Source organism: Empidonax traillii, unplaced genomic scaffold (genome assembly GCF_003031625.1).
Source record: "Empidonax traillii isolate 1590-97213 ecotype Southwest subspecies unplaced genomic scaffold, ASM303162v1 scaffold342:size1861417, whole genome shotgun sequence".
Classification (NCBI taxonomy): Eukaryota; Metazoa; Chordata; class Aves; order Passeriformes; family Tyrannidae; genus Empidonax; species Empidonax traillii.
The window spans coordinates 935,177-957,617 of record NW_020955535.1 but is presented as its reverse complement, the minus strand read 5'-3'; the positions used below and the strand labels follow the sequence as shown (position 1 = coordinate 957,617).

General features: G+C 42.9%; 1 protein-coding gene across 18 annotated transcripts in view; it reads left to right on the top strand.

Annotated features, from left to right (window-relative positions):
• The window catches only part of PTK2 (protein tyrosine kinase 2), a 188,318-nt gene that overhangs the window by 72,435 nt on the left and 93,442 nt on the right, over positions 1 to 22,441 (top strand). For all 18 annotated transcript variants that reach the window (XM_027892225.1, XM_027892206.1, XM_027892211.1 and 15 more), the window contains 2 exons: positions 10,836 to 11,062; positions 21,821 to 21,987. In XM_027892225.1, the coding sequence (XP_027748026.1) occupies positions 10,868 to 11,062; positions 21,821 to 21,987 (362 nt within the window). In that variant the 5' untranslated portion in view covers positions 10,836 to 10,867. The remainder of the gene's footprint in view (positions 1 to 10,835; positions 11,063 to 21,820; positions 21,988 to 22,441) is intronic.

The window sequence follows — 22,441 nt, the reverse complement described above, 5'->3', positions numbered from 1 at the left end:
CTCAGAAAATATTACATGAGTTATGGGACATATTTATTGGGGTTTTTTTTTTTACATACATATATGAACCTTTTTAAGGATCAGAATACACAGTGTAGGCTTCTTGGATGCATTCATAGATTTGCTTCTTTTCTAGGATCATTTTATTTTCTGATTTGTTCTATCATAAAAATGTTATTTCGATTTCTTTTAGTTTTCTGACTTCATTGTCAGTCTTTTCCAAGCTTGGAAATCATCCTCTTGCACTGGCAGCTGTTGACTTGATAAATGTAGCCTATAAAACACGTGTTTTCAGCTGAACTTTCTGGAAGCACTGATGGTCATATTTGACCTGTTGTAATGAGTCGAGAGGAGGCCCCGGGCCTGGAGCACCTCTGCTCTGGAGACAGGCTGAGAGAGCTGGCCTTGTTCATTCTGGATAAGAAAAGGCTCCAGGGAGGTCTTGGAGCAGCTTCCATAACCTGAAGGGGCTCCAGGAGAGGTGGAGGGAGACCTTTTACAAAGGCATGGATTGATAGGACGAGGGGGAATGGCACTGAGGCTTTGAAGGAGGGCAGGTTTAGATTAGATATCGGGAAGGAATTCTCCCCTGTGAGGGTGGTGAGACACTGGAACAAGTTTTCCAGAGAAGCTGTGGCTCTGCCTCATCCCTGGAAGTGTTTGAGGCCATGTTGGATGGGGTTCTGAGCAACCTGGGATAGTGGAAGGTGTCCCCGCCCGTGGCTGAGGTTTGGAACAAGATGGAAAGAGATCTGTTTATCGTTTTCTCTCTAGCTACCATGAAGTCTTTCTTTCAAGATAAATGTAAGCATATTAGGAGCACAGATTGCCAATATATAAAAACTCTGCTTCCTGAAGTTTACGTGCAAAGGTGTTTTAGCTGCCAGATCCTTTTTGTGTTTTCAGGCCAAGTACAACTCAGCATTGAAAAACTCGCAGGTGTTGAAGCAGCCCCTCCTCCCCCCAAATTAATGTTCCTGTATGTTCTAATAGGGGCTGAAGGAAGATGGATTGATAGCTCTGTGTGTGGTGTTGGCTTATGGAGGTGTCTTGTTTGTGTAACACCAACTTCATTTATTACCACCTGCTGTTTCTGCAAATGGCGAGATTGTCGCACACAAATTGCATATTTCATCACTGTGATGGTGGGAATTGATTTATTGTTTCCAGGGAAATAACTGAGTAGAATAAAGATGCGCCGTAAAGTAAGTTTCGTGTTTATGAGCTTCTTAATACCTGTTCGTGATCAAATACATTATAAAAAGATGCAGTAAATTCCTGTGGGGGCAGTGAAACCTGCTGACTTGGTGTCTCCAGGTTTGCCCCAGTTTCTTGACCATGATGTTGTTAAACCAGTCACCCCTTATCTCCTGTGGTGCCCTCCCTGATGAGGGTGGTTTGGTGGATCTGTGGTCGTGTCTGTGCTCGTTCACCCGCTGATGGGCTGTCAAAGAATGTGCCAAGGCTGAATTTCACTGCTCTATTTGAAGAGTGCAGCAGTTGAATTAGATGCTTCTGATATTTCTGACTCCATTCCATGTTGTTTGAAATTAGATAAGTGTCAGTAACTGCTGAATATCTGGATTTTCTCAGGTGGGATGAGGTGGACCGAGCAGTCACTAAATGGAAGAGGCTGACGCTGGTTGTGGCAAAGGTTGTGTTGGGTTTATTGCTCATGCACTGCAAAGCACCGTGTGGTTCTGACCCAGGGTGTCCCCTGTCATGGGAGGCTGGAAAACGGTGCCACATCCCATGACTGAGTATTCTTGAGGTGTTCCTGAGTGATTTCTTCCACAATTTGAAGCGACAAAACCGATGAAGGTTCATTGTATCAAAACCTGTCTTGCTGTAGGGGATTGAACCCAGGTCTTCCACGTTCCAATTAACTTTTTTTCTTTCAGGTATTAGGTTTCTCTTCAGGAAAACTTTGTTGAAGGAAGTAAATCTATTTCAACTCATTAATACCAGTTGGAATGGTTTTTTTTTCCCCTTGTTTAAAAAATCAAAGAAGTGACTCAGTTGGAAGTAGAATGGTGTAACTGCAAGTGTTACCTTCTTCAGCTCAAAAGTTTTAACCTTTTTTGATGGTTTGTATCTCATGAAAAGCCAAATCTTTGGCTGATCTGAAATGGTTATAGGAAAAAAATTATTTAAAAAAAATTATTAAATCATTTTTGTAGCATCAGTTTTTTGATAAGGGGTTGTCTGTTTCCTGTCCTCACTTACTGCACATTGAGGAAACCCCCAAAACACACATTCTGAACCCACTTTATATGGTAATTGAGTTATCTAAGTGAGAGCTTTCCCTTAAAATTGTGACTTCCTTAATGTCAAACATCAGGACCTCTGGTATTTTAAACGTGCTTTAATTAATCTAAACTCAAGGAAGATTCAGTAATCCTGTGTTAGTACACTGGTGGTAAATGGGTGAAAAATACCTTTGGCTGAGGGTGTTTTCCTGGACAGTGCCAGTTTTCAGAGCTTCTCAGTGTTGATGGTTCTTTTCAGGGACTTAATGGAATATTCACTGGAAAACTCCTCAAAAATCAATAGCATGAACTTCACCAGGATTAAATTAAAAAGAGCAAAGGCAGTGTCTGCCCTTCCCAGTAGATGTGCAGTGTCACAGGACAGAAGTCCCTGGTTTTGAGGGGACAGGGACTATGTCCAGGGGACAATTCCAGCTGCACTGAGGTTGTGAGTGCAGAGACACAGGCCCTGGGTTTGGATTCAGCCCTGCACAGCCTGTCAGGAGCATCCACCTGGGATGAAAGCTCTGGTAGAGAATCCATAGATCCTGTTCTGCCACAAAGCAATATGGAATCATTGGTATTGGCTCCAGAAGTCTTGAGGGGGCTCTGTTGTTCTGAGTGGATGATTGTTTTAAATTACCTTTCTAAGGCTGTATCAAGTTGTGTGGGATTTTGGGGTGTTTATTTTTGGTTTGTGATTTTTGGTGTTTTTTTTTTTTTTTAACAAAAAAAATCCTAATGTGGACTGTACAGTTTATATCTATCTGCTTCTAAATGCACTTAACCAGAGTACTGAGACTTTATTAGTCATCATAGTAGAGACTTGGGCTTGTGATCGTGTCGGTACATGAATCCTGGAGGTCACTGAGTGATCCCTCACCAGGCACGATGCCTTTGACTTGTCTGTTAAATCAGATAACCATGTTTGGGAAGGTTTTGCCTCTCTTCTTAGACAAACGAAGCTAATTCTGCTTATGCTTCTCTTGGGGGCAGGAAATGGAGATTGCTGTGCTGGTGAATGGTGTTGCTGGTGTTCAGGTCCTCAAACACAGCACACAGTCTTGAGGAGCCAAGATGATTGATTCCTAAGGGGATCCAAGAAAATATCACTGCCTAGTCTGGTGTTCAGCATCTTACATGAGAATGCAAAGAGACAAGTGGTACATGCCCAGTTCCAGTATGAAAATCACTGATATTTGCGTGTGTCTGTAGATACACAGAAGGATCATCTCGAAAAGCTTGTGATAGGAAAATTATTATGGTCAGCCTACACTGGACTTCCATTCAGTCATTTGAATAAGAATCACTTTATTCCTAATTTCTACCTATATACCAAAGGCTGTAATTACTGGCTTTGGAAAACACTCGAGCCATAATAGGCTTGAGGAAAACTTTTTACAGGTCATTGAGTTTCCTGATAGGCCATTGTCATGCTGTGCCTCTCGAGCACTTGAGTGCCTTTTATCTGATGGTTAAAACTATTAATGGGGATTAAACATTAAAAGACAGTTGGAACATTTTGAATTATAGACTGGGGTGGTATCAGCCAGTAATGGAAAACCAGGAAAGGCAGGGTCCCAGTCAAGTGGTAGCCAAACCCAGATGTGACAGTGCATAACTAGAATACCTGACTGCTCTCCTCAGCTGCCTCTAGTTTCAGGCAATTCTAGTTTTTAATTTCTGAGATCCACACTTGAATCATCACCAGTTCTCACGAGTTTTACTGTTCTAGAAGGTCAGTAAACTCTCCCTACTTGTATTTACTTCTGAAGGTGTTTGGAAGAAGAGCTTGTGCCGTGTGTGGCCTCCATGGAGCAGCATTTCAGCATTAGAAAAGGTTGTTTGAATTCACCCAGCTTACTTTGGTCTCTTGTTTTGATGTTCATAGGAAGGGCTGCTGCCAACCAGTAGTACAGCTTCAAAATAGATAAGAGTTTAATTTTAACCTTCATTTTAAAACTGCACATTTACTGCTTGCTCATTTCTGTGGCGCCTCTTGAAAGAAAACTGCACCCCTGTAATTCTCCAGAGCTTGCTAGAAGCAAACAGCAGAAAATGCAAGGGAAGATCAGTGTTTGCTTGGATTTCAGTGGTGCCAGGGGACCCCAGTGAAAGTTCAGAGTGCTATTGAGAAATTAGGCAAGTATCTAACTGGATACCATGTTCTAATTAAAGCATGTACAGACATTGATTTTCTTGTATTCCCAATACAACTCATGTTTCCTCACTATTAAAATTTTTAACATTAAAAATAGAAAACGGTGCCAACTCCAAAGGGAATTGCTGGTAGTGCATATTATGCAATGTTTCAATAAAATTGGGTTAAACTGAGTGTTTAAGGTACCCTAGGGCTGAATCCTGTGGGATTTTTAGTGAGAAGGGCGGGTACCGTTTTCAATGTCACAGGGTGGACAGTGAGCAAGACATCTTGGGGAACGTGAAAAATCGCTGCTCGACACTACAAATAGTTCAGCCTCTTGTCAGGCCACTGAAACTTCTCCCTATCCCTTCATCCCAAAATGCAGCTTCCCAAGTAACAGCTGCCACTTCCCTGGCAAAAGCCACTCACGAGTCCTTGAGCAGCCTCTGTCCACAGCAGCTGTATGGGGAAAATGCCCTTGTTTCATTTCGTTCAGGCAATACACTGATTTATTAACTGATTTTTTTTTTCTGAGTTACACTTGTGTGTTTAACAGGCCCAAGGTGGTTGTATTGCTTTGGTTCACATGGGCCTTGTAGTTCACAGTCTCTGATCTTCCTTTTTGCTCCCCTGAAGGTTTAATCTCCTAGAACATTGATATAATTGAAATAAATTTTCCCATATTGGCAACTTATGTTGCTAAACTTGTTTTGACTTTGGTCTGTATTACCTTTGAACTGTGTTGAGACATAGAATTAGTAACTGTTCAGGCAATATTATTCCCTGAGGCAAAAAAAAAAAAAAAAATGTAATTGCCAGTACTGTTTTTCTGTTTCATATTGATACACTGAAATACTTGGTGAGTCAATTTAGGCAAAAATAGATACTAAGAACTCGATTTTAAAACCGTTTTAATGCGTCTGTCTTTGTACTTTGACTTGGGAGCCTCGATAAAGGCTTTTGGCTGCAAATATTATACTTAAAAATACCTATTTTATCTGGAGGAGTGAGGAGAGAGCAGTGACCAGGAGGGGATCAAAGAAGAGACAGTTAGAGAAATAAATAAATTGGGTTCTTGGATGTAGTCATAGCAAATATTACCAATAACAGTGGATATAGCTGAAAGGTGTTGAAGGAAGAACAAAGGATTGCTGCTTTTTACTTCTGCTTTTGAACATCAACATCAGCTGAAAGGATAAGAACAAGAAAAATAAGCTCAGCAGGGAATAAACAGGGACATTCCAACGTGACTTATGGAAATTGCTGAAATTATTGGCTGTCTCTAAAGGCTAAAGTGATGATTCAGGGAAAAAATACCCCTTTTTCCTCTCTCTCTCTATTTATTCATAATTTGAAATCACAAACCTGATGTTTTCCTTGAAGTTTCACCCTTAAATCTGCATCCTTGAATGCGTAACAAGATGTTGACATCAGGGAAGTGCAGAAGGCCTTGTGGCACACCTGGAATGTTTGCTGCTGCTTCCCTGTGGCATCTCTGTGTTCATAACACACCAGAAGTCAGCAACGTTCTGGCTCTTAACACGGACCCTGAAAATCCCAGCTTTGTCATGTGGATCGTGGTTGAATTTGTAGGTAACAGCTTGACTTTCTGTGGGGTTGAGATAGTCAAGTGAAAATTTGCAAGGTGAGTCCCAGCAGGGTTTAATGCAGGCTGTGAAAAGGGATTGAGCCTGAAATTCATGAGATGTTTACTGTCTGGTGTGAGATGTGTTATGGATAATTTATGAACTTAAGAGTGTGAAATAAATTCTTAATTTACTTTTCAACCTCCAAATCACAAAATTTCAGGGGTTGGAAGGGAGATAGTTTGGTCCGGCTCCTCCCCTGCTCAAGCAGGACCAGGCACAGCAGCTTGCTCAGGACTGTGTCCAGTTGTGATTTGAATGTCTCCGTGGATGGAGATTCCTCCCTCTGGGTAACCTGTTGCGATGTTCACCCACCCCTGAAGTGCAAAAACTTCCCTTAATATTTAAAATGGGGATTCCTGTTTTGTCACGTTATGTCCATTAAAGCAGTGTTGTTTGTCAAGGACACAAGTAATTTAAAGTGGTTTATTTATTTTAGTAATTGTAATATTTGAAAGTATTTTAAGTCTTGCCGAAGAACTGTTGCACCAGAACCAGTGAAAGAACTGAACTCTGAATTTTTATTGTATTTTTTTATAGATGTTAATATTTTTAAACATATTTTGTAGGTTTTAACAGATTTTTATGGGTTTGAATTGAGATGGATCAAGTTACAGCCCATAGATGTCTGTGCCTTCAGGCCTGAGATGGGGGTCAGAATATGGAGGTTGAGAAACGATAAAATTTCGTGGTGTCTACAAAGGACAACTTGAAGTCACAGTGTGAATAATTAGAGCTTGGTTCCTTGTAACATGAACTTGTTAACACTGTGTTGTTGGCCATCTGCCAACACTAATATGAGGAACTGTTGTTTGGGTTTTTTAATTATTTTTTTTATTGTATTATCAAACTGCTGATGTTGAAGACATTACTGGCATTGAAACTATTTCCCATATGAGAAGGCTCGACTTTACTATCAGTTTATTAATCAATTTGCAGCTAATTGGTTTAAATATTTTTTAATGACTTTTGACTATCTCGTTAGTGGAAATGATTTAATTTCTGAGCACTCAGAGGTGGTGGCGAAACGTGACTTTGAACTTTGATTGTGCTACTGGAAGTCATCGCACTGACTTTGTTCTCGGTGTAGTTGGCAAATGTGGGGATCTGTCAGCAGGAGTCACACTGAGCAGGAAATGGCCTCTAGAAGGATTTGACTTCCCTCAGCCTCAGGTGCTCCCACCACAGTAAAGAAAAGATCTGAACAATAACACAAGTCATTAATCTGGTCACAACTGCAGCATCTCAGCAGACCCACTCGGGATCACCAGGCCAGGGCTGGTTTGCTTTGCTCTTCCCCACAAGCTTGGAATAATCCTTTGCAGTACTGAGAAATCCACGTGTTTTCTCTGAAGGGGAGCACTGGAGGACGATAGGGAAGCTCCAAGGCACACTGGCACACGTGTTTGACCACACTTGATTTCATACCACTGCCCTGAATGTGCCCCAGCCCTTTTTTACCACAACATCCAATAAAATACAGTAGAATTAAGTCACAGAATCATAGAGTGGTTTGGGTCAGAAGGGACCTTCAAGACCATCTTGTTCCAACCCCCTACTGTGGGCAGGGACACCTTCCACCAGACCAATCTTAAGTACTTCCAATGATGGGGCATCCACAGATGTGACCTGTTCCAGTGTCTCAAAATTTCTGACCCATATCTAATCTAAATCTGCCTTCTCTTAGTTGTCTGTAACTTGTTTCTGCTCCGTGGTAGCACACACTGCTTTTCTGTTTAATACCGAAAGGACCAAAGCTGATCATTTAAAGTGAGATCTGTAATGGCAGGATTTACACACCAGTCTGGTTTGAATTTAGAAAGCCCAAACAAGCATCCTGGTCTTGTCTGAGCTTTCTCTGTGTCATAAAACAACCAGGCAGCTCTTGTGAAGTAGTTGCTTAACAGCAGCTGTGTTTTACAAAGTTTTGGCCTGGGGCAGAGTTTTACAGGCACATTACAAGCTCAAGCCCAGGGGCTGGTTTTAATGGGAATGTTAATAGGTCCATAACCAGAGATATGGCATGTGTTTCTGTACCTCGAGCTATGAAATTTATTGCTCTTTTGGTGCTTCATAAAGTAAGCATTGGGATTTTTAAAGGAAGTTGTAAGGAACCCAACGATGATCAAATTCTGAAGGAAAACTTGCTTTTCTAATTTTTTTTAGAGAGGGTTGCTTTGCCTTTAAAAACTTCTGTGAAATAAAACATTCTAAAAACTGACCCCGTACCCAGTACTGTCAGACTGGTGTTTAATTCCACAGTTTCTCCTCAGTGTGATGAATATGGATAAAATTATAATAGTGTTTTTGCCTGTCCACTGAAGTTATGTCTTATAAGAGCACTCCTGTTTGTAGGAACTGGTGTCTTGCATCGCTTTTCTGCTCCAGAGGGATGTAGATTGTCCATACCAAGTCTGCGGTCTTCTAAATGCTTGTTTTGGTATTTCCCTGTGGCTTTTCTCCCTGTTCTTTTTCAACCACTTAAAACCTGACGAATGCGTGTATGAAGTGGATGGAGTGTGGTGAATTAATATTAAAGCAGGGCATTCTTTTGGTTCTCCTCTGTGGAAAAAAATGACTCATCTCGCTTTGGTTTGCACCAAATTTCCCCTGCTGTTCTCACATGTAAACTTGAAATAAAGCTCAGCGGTTTCACCAGTGACCTTGAGGTAGAGGAGGATGTTCTGAAGGGGGCAGAACATCCTGTGCAAGGTCTCAGGCTCTGTCTAAGCCTGAGAACCGATTTCATTCTGAGCAGTTGTACCACTGAAGGGCTTCATCTGCCTGAATTTGTCCTGGTGAAACTCCCCACGCTGAGGACCTTTGGAGTGAACCTGTGGCTATTTTAACCCTACAAGAAAGGAGCCCCGCAGGCAGGAGCTTGTATGGCCACGTTGTCTTGGTCTTGAGCTGCCACAGGCGAGATTTTTGTGCCTGTTTCAGCTTTAAAGTCAGTGTTTATATGAAAACAGCTCGCAGGCTCCTTTGGTGAGAAGTCCAGAGTTGCTGAGAGGCTCCGGGTATTTTCAGATCTGTATCTGGTGGGGTTGGGTGGGGAGGAGGAGAGGCTTCAATGTGAGCATAAGGTTGGCTTAAGATGTTTGTCTCGATGGCCACTAAAAAAAAGAACAATAAAGCTGTAGTGGTTTCCTGAGTTTTCAGGCAGGTATGAAACTGTGACAGGTAGGGAAATGTCCCTCATGGTCAGACACTGAGGGAGTGTTTGGGAGAAGTGTCTCCTTGGTTTCTTCCCTGAGGGCAGGAACATTACAGGCCTTTTGTCTGCCCATTGTTGAGTTCTCACAGTTCTGTTGGATGAATGCAATTCAACCATTTATTCAAGAGGTAAAGACATCCTGCCGACCCTGACGAGGGCTCTTGTTTCCTCTTTATCTGGTGGGCTGAGTCAGATAGATGATGTTTAAGACTTCTAGTCCCGTTTTAGCCTGGCGAATGTTGTTACCTGCGGTGTGTAGATCTCAAGCCCTGATACTGCTGGTGTTAATTCCTGTTAGCTGAGCTCATGGCGTGGTTTGGCCTTGCTGGTGTGAGGACCAGTTGCTGCTGTGGGGGAGGATGCTCTCCCCTCACTCCTCACGCTGATCACCGGCTGCCTCTGCTGCCCTTCCTGTCTGGCAGCTCTGGTATAAAAAAAAAGTCAGCCCTGAAAACCAGATCACCTGTTTGGGGTTTTTTCCCCCCCCTGCTCGTTTCCTGAAGCAGAGCACCGTGGTGGGTGGCAGGCTGAGGCTCTGAGGGGCAGCCAGGCATTAGGGGAGCTCAGCTGGGATCAGGGATCTCTCTCCTGACTCACTGTGAACTAAATCCAGGCTCAGGCGTTCAGTTTACTACCAGAAAGGCGTTTGGAGCGCTATGCCAAAAAGATCGAGTTTAGTTTATTTTTAACTTCTCCACATTTTCAAAACTGCCTCTCCGCTGGCTGCTGACTGTGAAGAGGAGGAGGCATGGAAAGCTCCGCGCACTTGTCCAAGCCCTGGAGCAAAGCCCTACAGTTCTTTGCTCTCTCCAGCCAGCAGACTGGAATGATGCTCAAGACTGGCAGGCAGGGAGGAGGTACTGTTTGCTCTTTTTCTCTTGGACTGCAGCGATTTCGCAGACACCATCTGCTTGTGGCTGACTAATTAGGAGCAGTAGCCAAGAGGCAGTTTTCTTCTCTTTCCTTCAAGATGCAGACTCATACCAAGGCATGCCTTTTGCCACCAGAGTTGGAAATCGGGGCTGGCTGAAGATAAAACTTGTTCAGGAGTGGACGAGGGAAGGCCAAGAGTCTTAATGCTTCCTCAGCAAAGAATGAATTCAGCTCCACTCATGATGATTCCCAAAATAACACAAAACGAGTGATGTGACAGTGTCTGAGCCTTGAGCAGGAGAGCCTGGTGTTAGTGTGCGTTTTTGTAGTGGACAGGTTCCATAAGACCAGACTTGGCAGATTTTAGGGATGGAAACTCCTGTTAAAACTGGAAGGTGCTATTTGTTCTTGAAGGCTTTGTCAGGGACCTGGGTTAAGTCACTGGCAAACTGAAAGAAGAGGTTTTGCTTTAGATACTTATTCTGTAAATGATTGTGTTGTTCAAATTCAGATCACTTGCTCCAAGGGGGTTGCAGTTCCTCTGGTAGTCATCTGGATAGTTTTTATGTTTGTAGATACATAACTATTTTAGTTGCCTTCCAAAAAGCTAAGGAGTCTTTATGGTTTTCCGGTAAATGCCTTATGTGAAACGGGGTAAAATTCAGGTGTTAACTACAATGAATTCCTTTTTTGTTTCCCTTTCCTAGAATATGACAGATACCTAGCATCCAGCAAAACCATGGCAGCAGCTTACCTTGATCCAAACTTGAATCATACACCAAGTTCAAGTGCAAAGACACACCTCAGTACTGGGATGGAGCGTTCCCCGGGGGCCATGGAACGAGTCCTAAAGGTTTTCCACTACTTTGAAAACAGCAGTGAACCAACCACGTGGGCCAGCATTATCCGGCACGGAGATGCTACTGATGTCCGGGTAAGTCTGCTTTTAGCATTCTCGTGCTGTTCCTTAGGTTAAGTTTTAACTTTAAAAATGAGAGGTAAAGGTCTCAAGAAGCAAACAAACTCAAAAGTTTCGTGGTTTGTTTTAAAAAGATCTTCACCTGTCGTATCTTGTGAGTAACTTCGGAAGCTTTAAGTGGTACCAACCTTCCTTGAGAATAAAAAAACTTAATGATTATGTATTGTTCTAAAAGAAAAATGAGAATTCATGTTTTGCAGAATACAAACTTCTGTAATCTTAGCTGCATGTGGAAATGTTATGTGTGTAAGGAAACACTGTTTATTCTGAAGCATCTTTAATGCTGAGATATTTAATTACCTTTTGGTACATTTATGCTTTCAGGTTTTGAGGTATTGCAGTATTTTAAACTGAAACGAAGCTCAGTTGAACATGTCAAAATGCTTTTGTGGTTTGCTTGATTTTTAGTTCTCCTCCAAGAGCAGAATCTTACGTGGGGGTAGGTGGTGTGGGGGTTGTTTTCTGCACTGAGGTTCTTGCTGTAGAAGCAGGTTCCCATCTGCTCCTTCCTTCCAACAGTACTTCAGATTCCACTCCAGAGACGTGATGCTGCTGAAGGGAGAGAATTGTCAGGGTTAAGGTGACCTGTTATCTCCTTCTGCCCACTAGAAAACCAATTAAAATAAAATACTGAAGAGTTTTGGGTGTTTGCTCTTCCTTTCCTGCTGTTTATTTCCATGACTGCACATGCTAAAGCTCCAAGAGCATTCCTCAGTGGAACAGGTCTTGTGACCTTGATCTTACACCTGTGAAATCCAAGGATTTTCACTGGTGATGATCAGGAAATCTCTCTCTTGTCAATTCAGTAAGCTCATCTCTGTGTTCAGGGATAATTTGGTGAGTGGACAGATTAGAGGTACAACAACAGCAACCATTATCATCAACTGCATACACTTATTTTTACCTGGATTAGGGTTTTTTTGGGTGCCACTCTCAAACCTCTCCTGGGAATAAATGTCCAGTGTTCTTAATGTGGTACTTGAAATGGTGGCTCCTTTTTCCAAAGAAGTATGTAAAAGCTGAATAACAAAAGCAGAGATTAAATCTGTTCTTTCCAGCTCGGGAATACCTGTGGTTATGGACTTTAAGGATACAAAACTTATACTCCCTCTCAGAAATTCAGTGCTGAGTTGTTTGCAGTTACATATCCTCATTTTAAGCAAGAATGTGTCTTTTTTTTTTTTTTTTTAATAAAAGCAGGATCAAAAGAACAGCAAGTAGCAGTTATTTGAGGCTTGCCTTAATTTTTAATTCTTATATGTACATTTATTTGGCTGGTTGTTTTCCAAAAGAAATAGAATTTTTGTGTTGTTCTTTCCTGATGAAGAAGCTGATGGGAAGCTGTTAAACTTCCTTCTTTTAACAAATGGTGTTTCTTTTTTTATTTTGTTAGGCTGGGACAGTCTGTTGAATGTGCAGGTACTCCATAGTAAAGGACTGGCATTGATGTATTACCATGACATTTATTTTAGAAACAGTAAACCCTTGTTGGAATACAAGCCTACATTCCATTGGAATGACTTCTGTTCGACCAAGCCGAATAATTTAAGATTAAAATAGCCTTGGAGGGTTTTTTTGCCTTGGTTTTATCCCCCTCCCTCCTTTTGTGGAGGAGACAGAGCTTCCATTTCTTCTGAATTACAACCTGAGGAGGACACTGGAGCTGGGGGTTTGGCCTTTGGCTTGTTTCCAGGGAGCTCTGGAGGAATATTCAGAGGTGAATGTCTTTGAGACAGCCCTGCAATTGAAAGAAAAAAAGTCTTTTAAGACTCTTCCCTGGTCAGCACAGCTGCTGGGATGATGGCTGGGGGAACATTTCCAGTACTCAGAGGAAGTCAGACTTGGTCTGAAATCTCCAGAAGAGCCAATTAAAGGTACTTCTGCTGCTAAAGCAGAGAGCTTTATGGAAAGTACTAATATCGAGGGGAAATAAATCCTGATTTGTGGTTTGAAACATCTTCTGTTTCTAACAGAGTTCACTTTGTGAATGGAGAAGGGTGTGTTTGATGGTCAAAGAAGTGAGGAAAAGGGCCTTTCACTACTTCCTAAGAGCAGAGTAGAAACAGTGCTTTAGCTGTATGCCTTACCCACAAAGCCTTGATCAGGAGAGGAAACCCTTTTCATTAAAACTCAGGTTATTAAGCTCGCAGGAACAGAACTCTGCTTTCTGTAGGAGTCTGTTAAGAGGCCAGACTGTGATTTCCTTGCTGTTTGTCTCAAAATACCTTTCACCAAGACAGCAGTGTGGCTGCATGTAGGCTTTGCTTCTTCGAGGAGAGCTTTGGGCTGTGGACCTCTGCTTATTCTGGATGGATTTAGCCCCTCAAGGACAGCTGTTTCCTCGGAGGGGTGAAGGCTGTAAATCTGCAGTGGATGCAAGGGCAGCTTCTCAATTCTGGGAAATGCTTTCTTGGATTTCAAAGAACTGGCATGCTCCCTTCACCCTTTTTCCTTTGGTTTTATGCTGCAGACATGCATCACTTCCAAAAGAAAAGAAAGGCTTTTATGAATGTGCAAACAGTGGTGTCCTCCTGTGAATGTGTATCTAGACAGACATGCCTTTTCCAGGGGAAGAAAGGTTGTTTATCTTCCCTGTTTATCTTGGTATGACTTCACTGGGATGTGTCGTCTGGGTTCAAATGCACAAGGAGGGATTTCCAGGCTCTGGGCTTGGAGGGAATGCAGGGCATGCTCTGCCCTGCTCCCAGCCCCAGGTGTGGCAGGTGAGGAGGTGGGTGTTGCTGAGATGGAATTTCTTTGGGCTCAAGTGCACCCTGAAAGTAAACACTGCCACCACATCTTGATCAGCACTTGCAGTAAATCACCTCTCTTTGTTTCAGAAGATGTGGCTGAAGCAGAATTGTAGCCATATTTGACAAGAAAAAAAAAAAATTACTACTATGCATTTAAAAGATTGAGGGTTGGGAAGGAAGGGGTGGGATTTTTAGAAAAGAGGCATTTGGAAGCCTCGTGTGAGCCCTTACCAGGTGGCTTTTGGTGAAGTGCAGATCTTCTACATGGTCTTGCTTTCCCACCCCAGAGGTGCCCACTTTGCATCCATTACACCTTCTTTGAAATTTCTGACCCTTAAAGCTTATCCTTGGTTCTTGACTAGCAGTTGTGAGAAGTAAAGGTGGCATCATTTGTGTGGAAGTAATAACAACAACTCTCCAACCAGGTTATTGCCAGACACGCATCCTACCATGATCCTCATACAGGTTTATTGTCTTCCAGTTTTGTTACACTGTCTAAAGCATAAACTGCATAGAGACAACATTAAAACTTTCAGCTGTCAGCTTTGTCCTTATTTCTGGAGTTAGAGAGAAATGTGGATAGAGCTCCTGAACAAATAAAGGTACAATGTCCAGGGCTCTCTCAATCTGTTCATCATTTGGATGTCTTTTTCTTCCTTTTCTATCCGATACCACCCCAAAATGTCAGCTTCTTTAGTATTGACAGAGTAAGAACTCAAAAAGCTGAATAAAAAAAGAACAGCATCCTTAGGTAAGGGTAAGAATATGACTAACCTTAAAAAAATTGAATTCAAGGAGCATGCTCTGGCTGTGTCCCATCCCTGCACCACAGTAAAAGACCAGAGCAAGTTCATCAGCTTCCCCATCCACCTGCAAAATCTTACTTTTCGCAGGTAGAAGACATGGATGCAGGGTTGGAAGGTTGTATATTCCAGCCTGTTTCCTAAGTTGAACTTTTCAGGAGGAGGAGGAGGAGGCCCAAAGCACATTCAGCTGAGCCATCACTAAAGTAGTTTATTCCACTGCATTACCGTGTTAGTATTTGTTGGTTGTTTTTTTCCTGTTTGTTTCCCGTTCAATCCATGCTATACTTTTACCTTGTAGTACAAGAGACCAGAGTACTCGACTGGAGATCCAGTTTGTGGTGGAGGAGTGGAAAAAATTGTGTAGTGCAAAGGTCTACAATTCAAACGCTATCCCAGTTAGACACGTGTTTCTTCTGGCAGCTGTGCCAGCTCCCTTCTTGCTGTTTGTTTTCTTGTGCTACCACCGGAGTTGTGCTGGCATAGGTGGTGTGATTGTTTGGCAGACTCAGTCCAAGTTAAAATGAATGCTTGTTTTGCTGTTGCCTTTAATCCAGATCAGCTCTGTAATCTTGTTAGCTGCATCTTGCAAACTGACACAGCTGAGAAGGCTGGGGGAAGAAAGGAAATCCCTGTTTATGCTGGCACAGTAGCATGCACCACTAGTGAATAGAGTATTAAAGCCTTACTGATGAGCAGCATTCCTGTTTCCAAACATTTCCCAAGAAGGATGCTGTGTGTTCTGAAAAAAGGCAACAGGTTTGTCAGTCCAGCCTCAATCGCAGAGAAGACTTCACTTCCAGCCACGATCCCACCCATTCACCTTCATCTCTGTCCTCCAAGTCTGTCCCCGTTTTTCAAACCTGCCTTATTTTGACCCAGTATCTGGACAAAAGGTCCCAAAAGTCGACTGTGGCTGGTCTGGAGCAGAGCAGGTCTACACAGTACTGGTTCTGGTTGACCAGGTATCCAGCAGTGGAACTCACTTCCCAGCTCTGGAGTGGGCCAGATGTGCTTTTTTGCTGCTCGGTTCCTCCTAAACCCACCAGAAACTTGAAGAGTAACAGGAGAATAAACATGTGGTAGGGCTGCTCTAGTGTATCTACTGCTGTCTGTAAAGGAGATGTATTCCTCAGAAAAGGTTTTATCTATGGGATTTTACTTTAAAAATAGATTCTTATGATAATACACTAACAGGGTAAGCAGGTTGGTCGCACCTGTGGAAGAAGTTCTGTGGAAAGAGTCTGAGCACTATCAGGACTGCAAACCATGGCAGGTTAGTATTTTTGGTGAAGCCTGCTGTGTATAGCAGTGGTTACATGTTCAAATCTAATTTCTATGGGTGTACAGTAATATGTGTGCTTTGAGGTAGTGGAACTGTTTGATGTGCAGGAGCAGACTGGAGTGCACTGATTCTGACATCAACCAGATATATGTAAAAATGCATAAAATCGTTCATGATCTGGTGTAAAAGTTAGAAAATCAGTACCATTTACCTTTCTTCCTTCTCTCCTCTGTGTGCCTGCGTTGTACCAGGTGAACAAGGTGTGGTTGTACTGTTAGTTTGGAGGTGCCTCCCTGCTGAGAAACCTGAAAAAGGCAGTAAGGACTCCAAACTGCAGACCTGCAAATGTAAGCAGTACAAAAAAAGGTGCATGGTACTGTGATAATCTATCTGATTACAAAATAGTTGGGCTTTAGAATTCCTGTTTTACTTGTGCAGAATAGTCTTGATAGCCTTGGGTGGGATGCACATGCAAAATAATGTTTTAAACCCAATAAAAATAGCCCTCTGGTGTTTTTTTCAGAAGACACCTCACTCTGTAGATGATTTCAGGTGAACAGCACATCCTGCATCAGTGCTTAACCAAACAAGAACTGGGCCCAAGGGAGCTCTTAGACTTTGCAAGTGCAACTGAGGATAAGGAATAGTCAAATACAGAATCAGAAAAAATCTGGGTTGGAAAGGACCTTTAAAGGTCATCTATTCCCAGCCCCGCTGCAATGAGCAGGGACATCAACTAGATCAGGTTTTTCAGAGCCCAGTCTAACCTGGTCTGGAATATTTGCAGGGATGAGACATCCATCACCTCTCTGGACAACCTGTGCCAGTGTTTTACCACCCTCATTGTAAAAAAACTTCAGCATTTCAAACCCTGCTCTGTTTATTTGGGAAGTGTGCAGTAGGATCAGAAGAGTTCTGATTAATCCAAGAAGACTGGAAAGCAGGGCTGTGCCAGCTCTGCTCTGTCAGCACCGCTGGCATGTGCTTGGAGGGTTCCCTGTGGAATTCTGTGTGGGTGTGGAGAGGTGCTTGGGATGACAGATGTGTGGATGGCCTGATAGTGAAAGGCTCTGGGGCACTTGAGTAGATGAGGTGCTTGAGCTGGGGGTGTCTCTGGGCTGGAATGGTGACAGGACCTTGGGCACCAGCACAGCCTGTGTTCAGGTGGTATTTTCAGTATAAACTGGTAGGGCTTCAGTGGCAGAGTCTCGTTCAACCTGCTCAGTTCCCCCAGTCTAGTTTGTCACAAAATACAGAGACTTGTTTGCTGGATCAGCACAGGAGAAAGCACCATAATGAGAAAAAGATGCATGTGGGCTTTTCTCTTTGAATGTTAAGACGTGGTGTTATCTGAGGACAAGCCATATTTTGGTGTTGTGAGCACACTCTGGAGTTTTCCTTTACAGAAATTATAAGTCATTTCCATCAGAGCTCTGTCTTTTGCTTTTGTCCAGCTTTTCATTCAGGCTCCCCACATAAATCTCTCATCAGGAGTTACAATACTTGATATAAATAGCGTTGGACATATTTGAGGGGCTGCACAAACTTTAGCACACTGTCCCTGTGTCAGAGGTGCTACTTAAGGACTTTTTCTAGTGCAAGAAACTTTTCTCCTTCCTACTAAATAAGGAAATTAGGTTTGTAGTCACACTGGGAGTATATTATTCCATCTTCAGTTTATTCATAGTAGCACATCAGCTCTGTTAATTTACAAGCAAGCAATTCATTTTCCCTCATTTCCAGAAGCACGAGGTGGTATTGGTACATACTGGGAGAGCCAAGGGTGCCCTGTGCCTTTCGGCCTTTCTCTGCTCTTGTCTTGATTTTTCAACATTCAAATACACTCTGTTGTAAATGCTGTTTTTGCCACGTTCTCCTAATTCAGGAAAAATACCAATTTTCAAATTAGCTGTGTTGATTATCTGTGGGTCCTTTAGACAAATGGGTATAAATGAGTGCTATCCAGTTTTGTAGCTGCAGAAAAAGCTTTTTCTCCTTCCCTCTGGGGTAAAAGGGAGGGAAAGGTGACCTACCGTTTGCCTGCTATTGATAGGAATTTCCTCTGGGGAGTCCCCACTCTCTCTTGCTCAGCTGTACCAGCCTATTTTGTGTTCAGGATGTAAATGTCAGCTTTGGAAACCTAATTAAAGTCGATGTGATTATGGTAAACAGCATTCAAGTGGCCCATGATTGTGTGACTGCCTTGCAGTTGGGGGGAGTTTCCAACAGACACGTGAAAACTCCCCAGAGGAATTTTTGGAGGCACCCCCTGTACCCACAGTGAAACCTCATTCCAGAGTAGGTTTCTGCTGGAGTTAAGCTCCAAGATGAGTATTCTGGCTGTGATTAATTGGGGGTCAGAAGTTTGTAATCCAGGTTGAAACTCTGGTGTTCCCTACCTGTTTTTTTTCCGCTCAGGAATGCATCTGAGGAGCTTCCTGAGCTACCAGGCGGGTCCTAGCAGAGTCTGGAGAGATTTCAGATTTCTTTGGCTGTGCTGCCAGTTCAAGCACTGTGGTGACATGTCTCAGCAGGGTGCTGTAGACACTATTGTGCAGTGGTTAAGCAGTTAAATTGTTTGTCTGGAAACTTGTGATTAAGCATTCTGATCACTGCCCCCCCAGAACATCAGGCTGCTGCTGGCAGCGCTCCTCCCAGTGCCACCCTGGAAGGCAGAGAGGTTGTCACCCATCCTGGAGCGGTGGCAGTGGCTTGGTTTGACATTCCAGGCGTCTCCACTGGGTCTGTGGAGGATGTCCAGGGCTTGAGGATACTGGACATGTTGTTCAGTACTGATAGGGGTTAATCACACTGACCTGGCGATGGCTGGAGTGCCAGTGAGAGTCTTGGAGATTAATCTTGGACTGTTTGGAAAGAGCAGCCAGATAAAACAAACCCTGTGGTGCTGTAGGGAACTCATTGTCCTGTCTGTGTGTTGTGCTGCTGGGTTCTTTTGATGGAAGGTGTGCCTCTCCAAATGTTTTAAAATTCAAATTCTCTGGTTTATTAAAAAAAAGAAAAAACAAACAAAACCAAATAGATGTTTTCCTTGCGAAGCCTCCCCTGCAAACCAAGGGAGTGTCTTTAGTGTCTTAATCACCTGATTTCCTTATTTCTCTGGTTTTTGTTTCTGGCTGTGATTTGATAGCACCTGGAGTGATTTCTGTGGCTTTCCTAAACAAAAGAGGAGCCACAGAATATGTTTGTTTCACATAAAGCATCACTTCTTCCTTCTTGAGAATACATAACTTTATAGAATATATTTTCAAACACCTGCACTTGACCTCCTTTGCACCCATGCTGCTGTCTCCTTAGTGTTTGCATTGACTTTTTCTTGATTTGCTGTATGTACCAATTATTTTCTTGGGATGATACCAATTACCTGGCCAGAAAGGATGGTGTACCCTTCCAACACAATGTTTACCCTAATTTTGATTCTATGATAGGTTTAGAATGGATGGATGAAACAAAAAGCACGGAGTCTTAAAAAAAATCTCACTGACTGTTGGTGGGAATTAGGATATCTGGCTTCTTCAGTCCTCATAAAATCCCAGCCTGAAGATTAGAGAGGGTCTGAGATGTTTGGCTTGGTTCTTTCCTGAGTAAACACCCGTGGTTTCAGCTGAGCCTCGTGCATCAGTAGCCTCAGTGGTTCAGGGTCATAGATAATTTTGCCCTAATTTTTTTCCTCTCCAAGGCCATTTCCTATCACAGCAGACATAACTATCATTTAAGAACCTGCACCTCTGTTTTTGTTGTCAACTGACGCTGTCAGAGACAGGGGAAGGGGTGGATTTCCAAGGAGAAACGCTGAAGTTACACGATCTGTGCAGGGTGTAGGGAGAGATGGAAATGAATGAATCTCTTCTGTTTGCATGTAGAAAAGCTGGCAGCATTCCCTCTGGATAAGAGCTTGCCTGCCAAAATGTTAGGCTTTACTAAGCAGAGATTGTGCCTTGGGTGAAGAAGAGGTTAAATGTGCCTCTGTTGCTTCTGGGAGCTCTTGGTGGTGGTTGTGTGTTTCCAGGGATACAGGCAACTGTTCTCCTTTGTAGGATTTCATACAAAGACCCTCAAATGCGGGCAAGAAACAAACTTAACCGGTTTACATTTAGTTCAGATTTAAAGCCGTTCGCTGACCTGATCACAGACCTTTGGAATTGCTGGGGAAGGTTGCAAAAAGTGAACTGCTTTAAGAGGAGACAGAATGAGTAATTGGAGGAGTTTCACTAAAGGCTGATGAATGACAAACAATGCTTGGCTTGGGAAATCCACTGGGATAAAAATAGTCTGAGGTTAGGAGAGCACTTGGGAAGCGCCCTGTGTGCTTGCCTGGTGTCGCCTCCTTGCCTGCTGCAGGCTTTAAAATACATTTCAGTGTTCACTGCGTTGCTTCTGGAACATTATTTAAAGGTTGCACTTTGAGATGTGGGAGCTGATTTAACAGCTTGATGTCACCTCACCAACAGCATGATTCCGCTCCTACACGTGTCATCTTCCCCCTCGATTCAGATTTAGTGCTTCCTTAGTTGTCTTTTTTTTTTGCAGCTAGTTTTCTGCTTGCTTAATTTGCAGAATTGGGAGTCTTAAACAACTTCTTTGGGATATAAAAGAATACATTTTAAGAAGCAGTCACAGAATCATTTAGGTTGGAAAAGGTCTCTGAGGTCATCAGGTCCAACCATCAACCTGGTCACCCCCTCGTTCAGCGCTGAGCAGTGTCCTCAGGTGCCACATCCACGTGTTTTTTGAACACTTCAACCAGTGACTCCACCACTTCCCTGGGCAGCCTATTCCAATGAGTGACAACCCTCTCAGGGAAGATATTTTTTTTCCTAATATCCAATCTAAACCTCCTCTGGTGCAACTTGAGGCCATTTCCTCTGGGAGAAGAGGCCACTGACCTGAGAGAAGAGACCGAGGCCCCACCTGGCTGCAACCTCCTGTCAGGGAGTTAAAGAGCAATAAGGTCCCCCCTGACCCTCCTTCTCTCCAGGCTAAACACCCCCAGCTCCCTCAGCTGCTCCTCACCAGCCTTGTGCTCCAGATCCACGGTGTCATCCTGTAAAAACCATTCTGCCTGACTCGCTCCAATAGCCCACCTCTGGCTCCTGTAGAACTTCCCTGATGGGGATAAGATCAGGACATGCTGTACCTGCTCATCCCTGTTCCACTGACACATCAGATTCTGAGTTCCTGTGTGTTAAACCTGCCCAGTGTCTGACACGGAAGGGGAACGGCACCTGTTGGGGTTTCATTTGAAAGGTTCATTTCTCGGGCAAGAGATCCTCAAACTCTGAAATTAACTCAGGGCATTTGTTTTGTTTAAGGATCTTCCCAAATGATTGTCTTCTGCATCATTTTATAAGGGGTCTGTGCTGAATTTCAGGAGAAAATGAGTTGGGGGGGAGTGAAGGAAACCAGGGGCTGTGGTGTGACCTCCCAAATCCTGATTGTTGGGACACTAAAGAGGATGAAAGTCTTTAGATGATTTTCCAGTTCTAGGTGGAGATTGACTTTTAAAGGTGGTTTGTTTTTTTTTTTTGACAAATACATCCTGGCTTTCATCCACAAATCTGCTTTTTATATTTTGGCTTTCATGTTATTTTGTTTTCCATAGAGGAAATAATGGCTTAATTCTGATAAAATGCCCAGAAATATATTTACTGATGTTTCATGAAGCCATGCTGGTAAAACTTCGGAATTTGTAAATATTGTCTGAAATAGCCTGTTTAGTATTCTTAATTAAGGTTCTGCCTGATTTATTGCTTAGTGTTTTGTGTAGGGTATTTCATAGTAATACTATAATTTTTAAAAATAGATATATATTGCATTTCACGGCTTGTAAGGAGTGTGTGTTTCTCTGTTTCAGGGCATAATTCAGAAGATTGTGGACAGCCACAAAGTGAAAAACGTGGCCTGCTATGGGTTACGGCTCAGCCACCTGCAGTCTGAGGAAGTTCACTGGCTACACCTGGACATGGGGGTGTCCAATGTGAGAGAGAAATTTGAATTAGCCCACCCTCCAGAAGAATGGAGGTAAGAGTATAAATCTGTTCAGTGTCCACAGTCGAGTCATGGAAGTCTTTTGACCTTGTCTTTAAAAAACGTTCTGTAATTTTCTTTATTAAGGAAGATCAGGTGGAATAGAGGTGGCGGAACGGTGGGGGAAATAAAACCCACCAGACTTTTCAGTGAGAGCTGTAAGCAGGGTTTTTGTCTGCTTTGAGGGGGTTTTGTTTTTGCAAAGGGTTTCCTGCAAACTGAAGAGAAACCTGGGATTTAGAGGAAGCTTAAAAGAGGAACAGAAATCTCCTATTCATTTGCCTTGAAATCTGCAAGTTCTGTCATCCTTAAAAGTTTTAGGACAGAAAAGCTAGTCCTGTTTGCGGTATAAGCACACGGCTGCAATTTTAACAGGATAAGTCTTGTTATTTAAATAAAGCCAAAAAGATACAGTTAAGTTCTGGTTGTACTTGTGTGAGTATATATA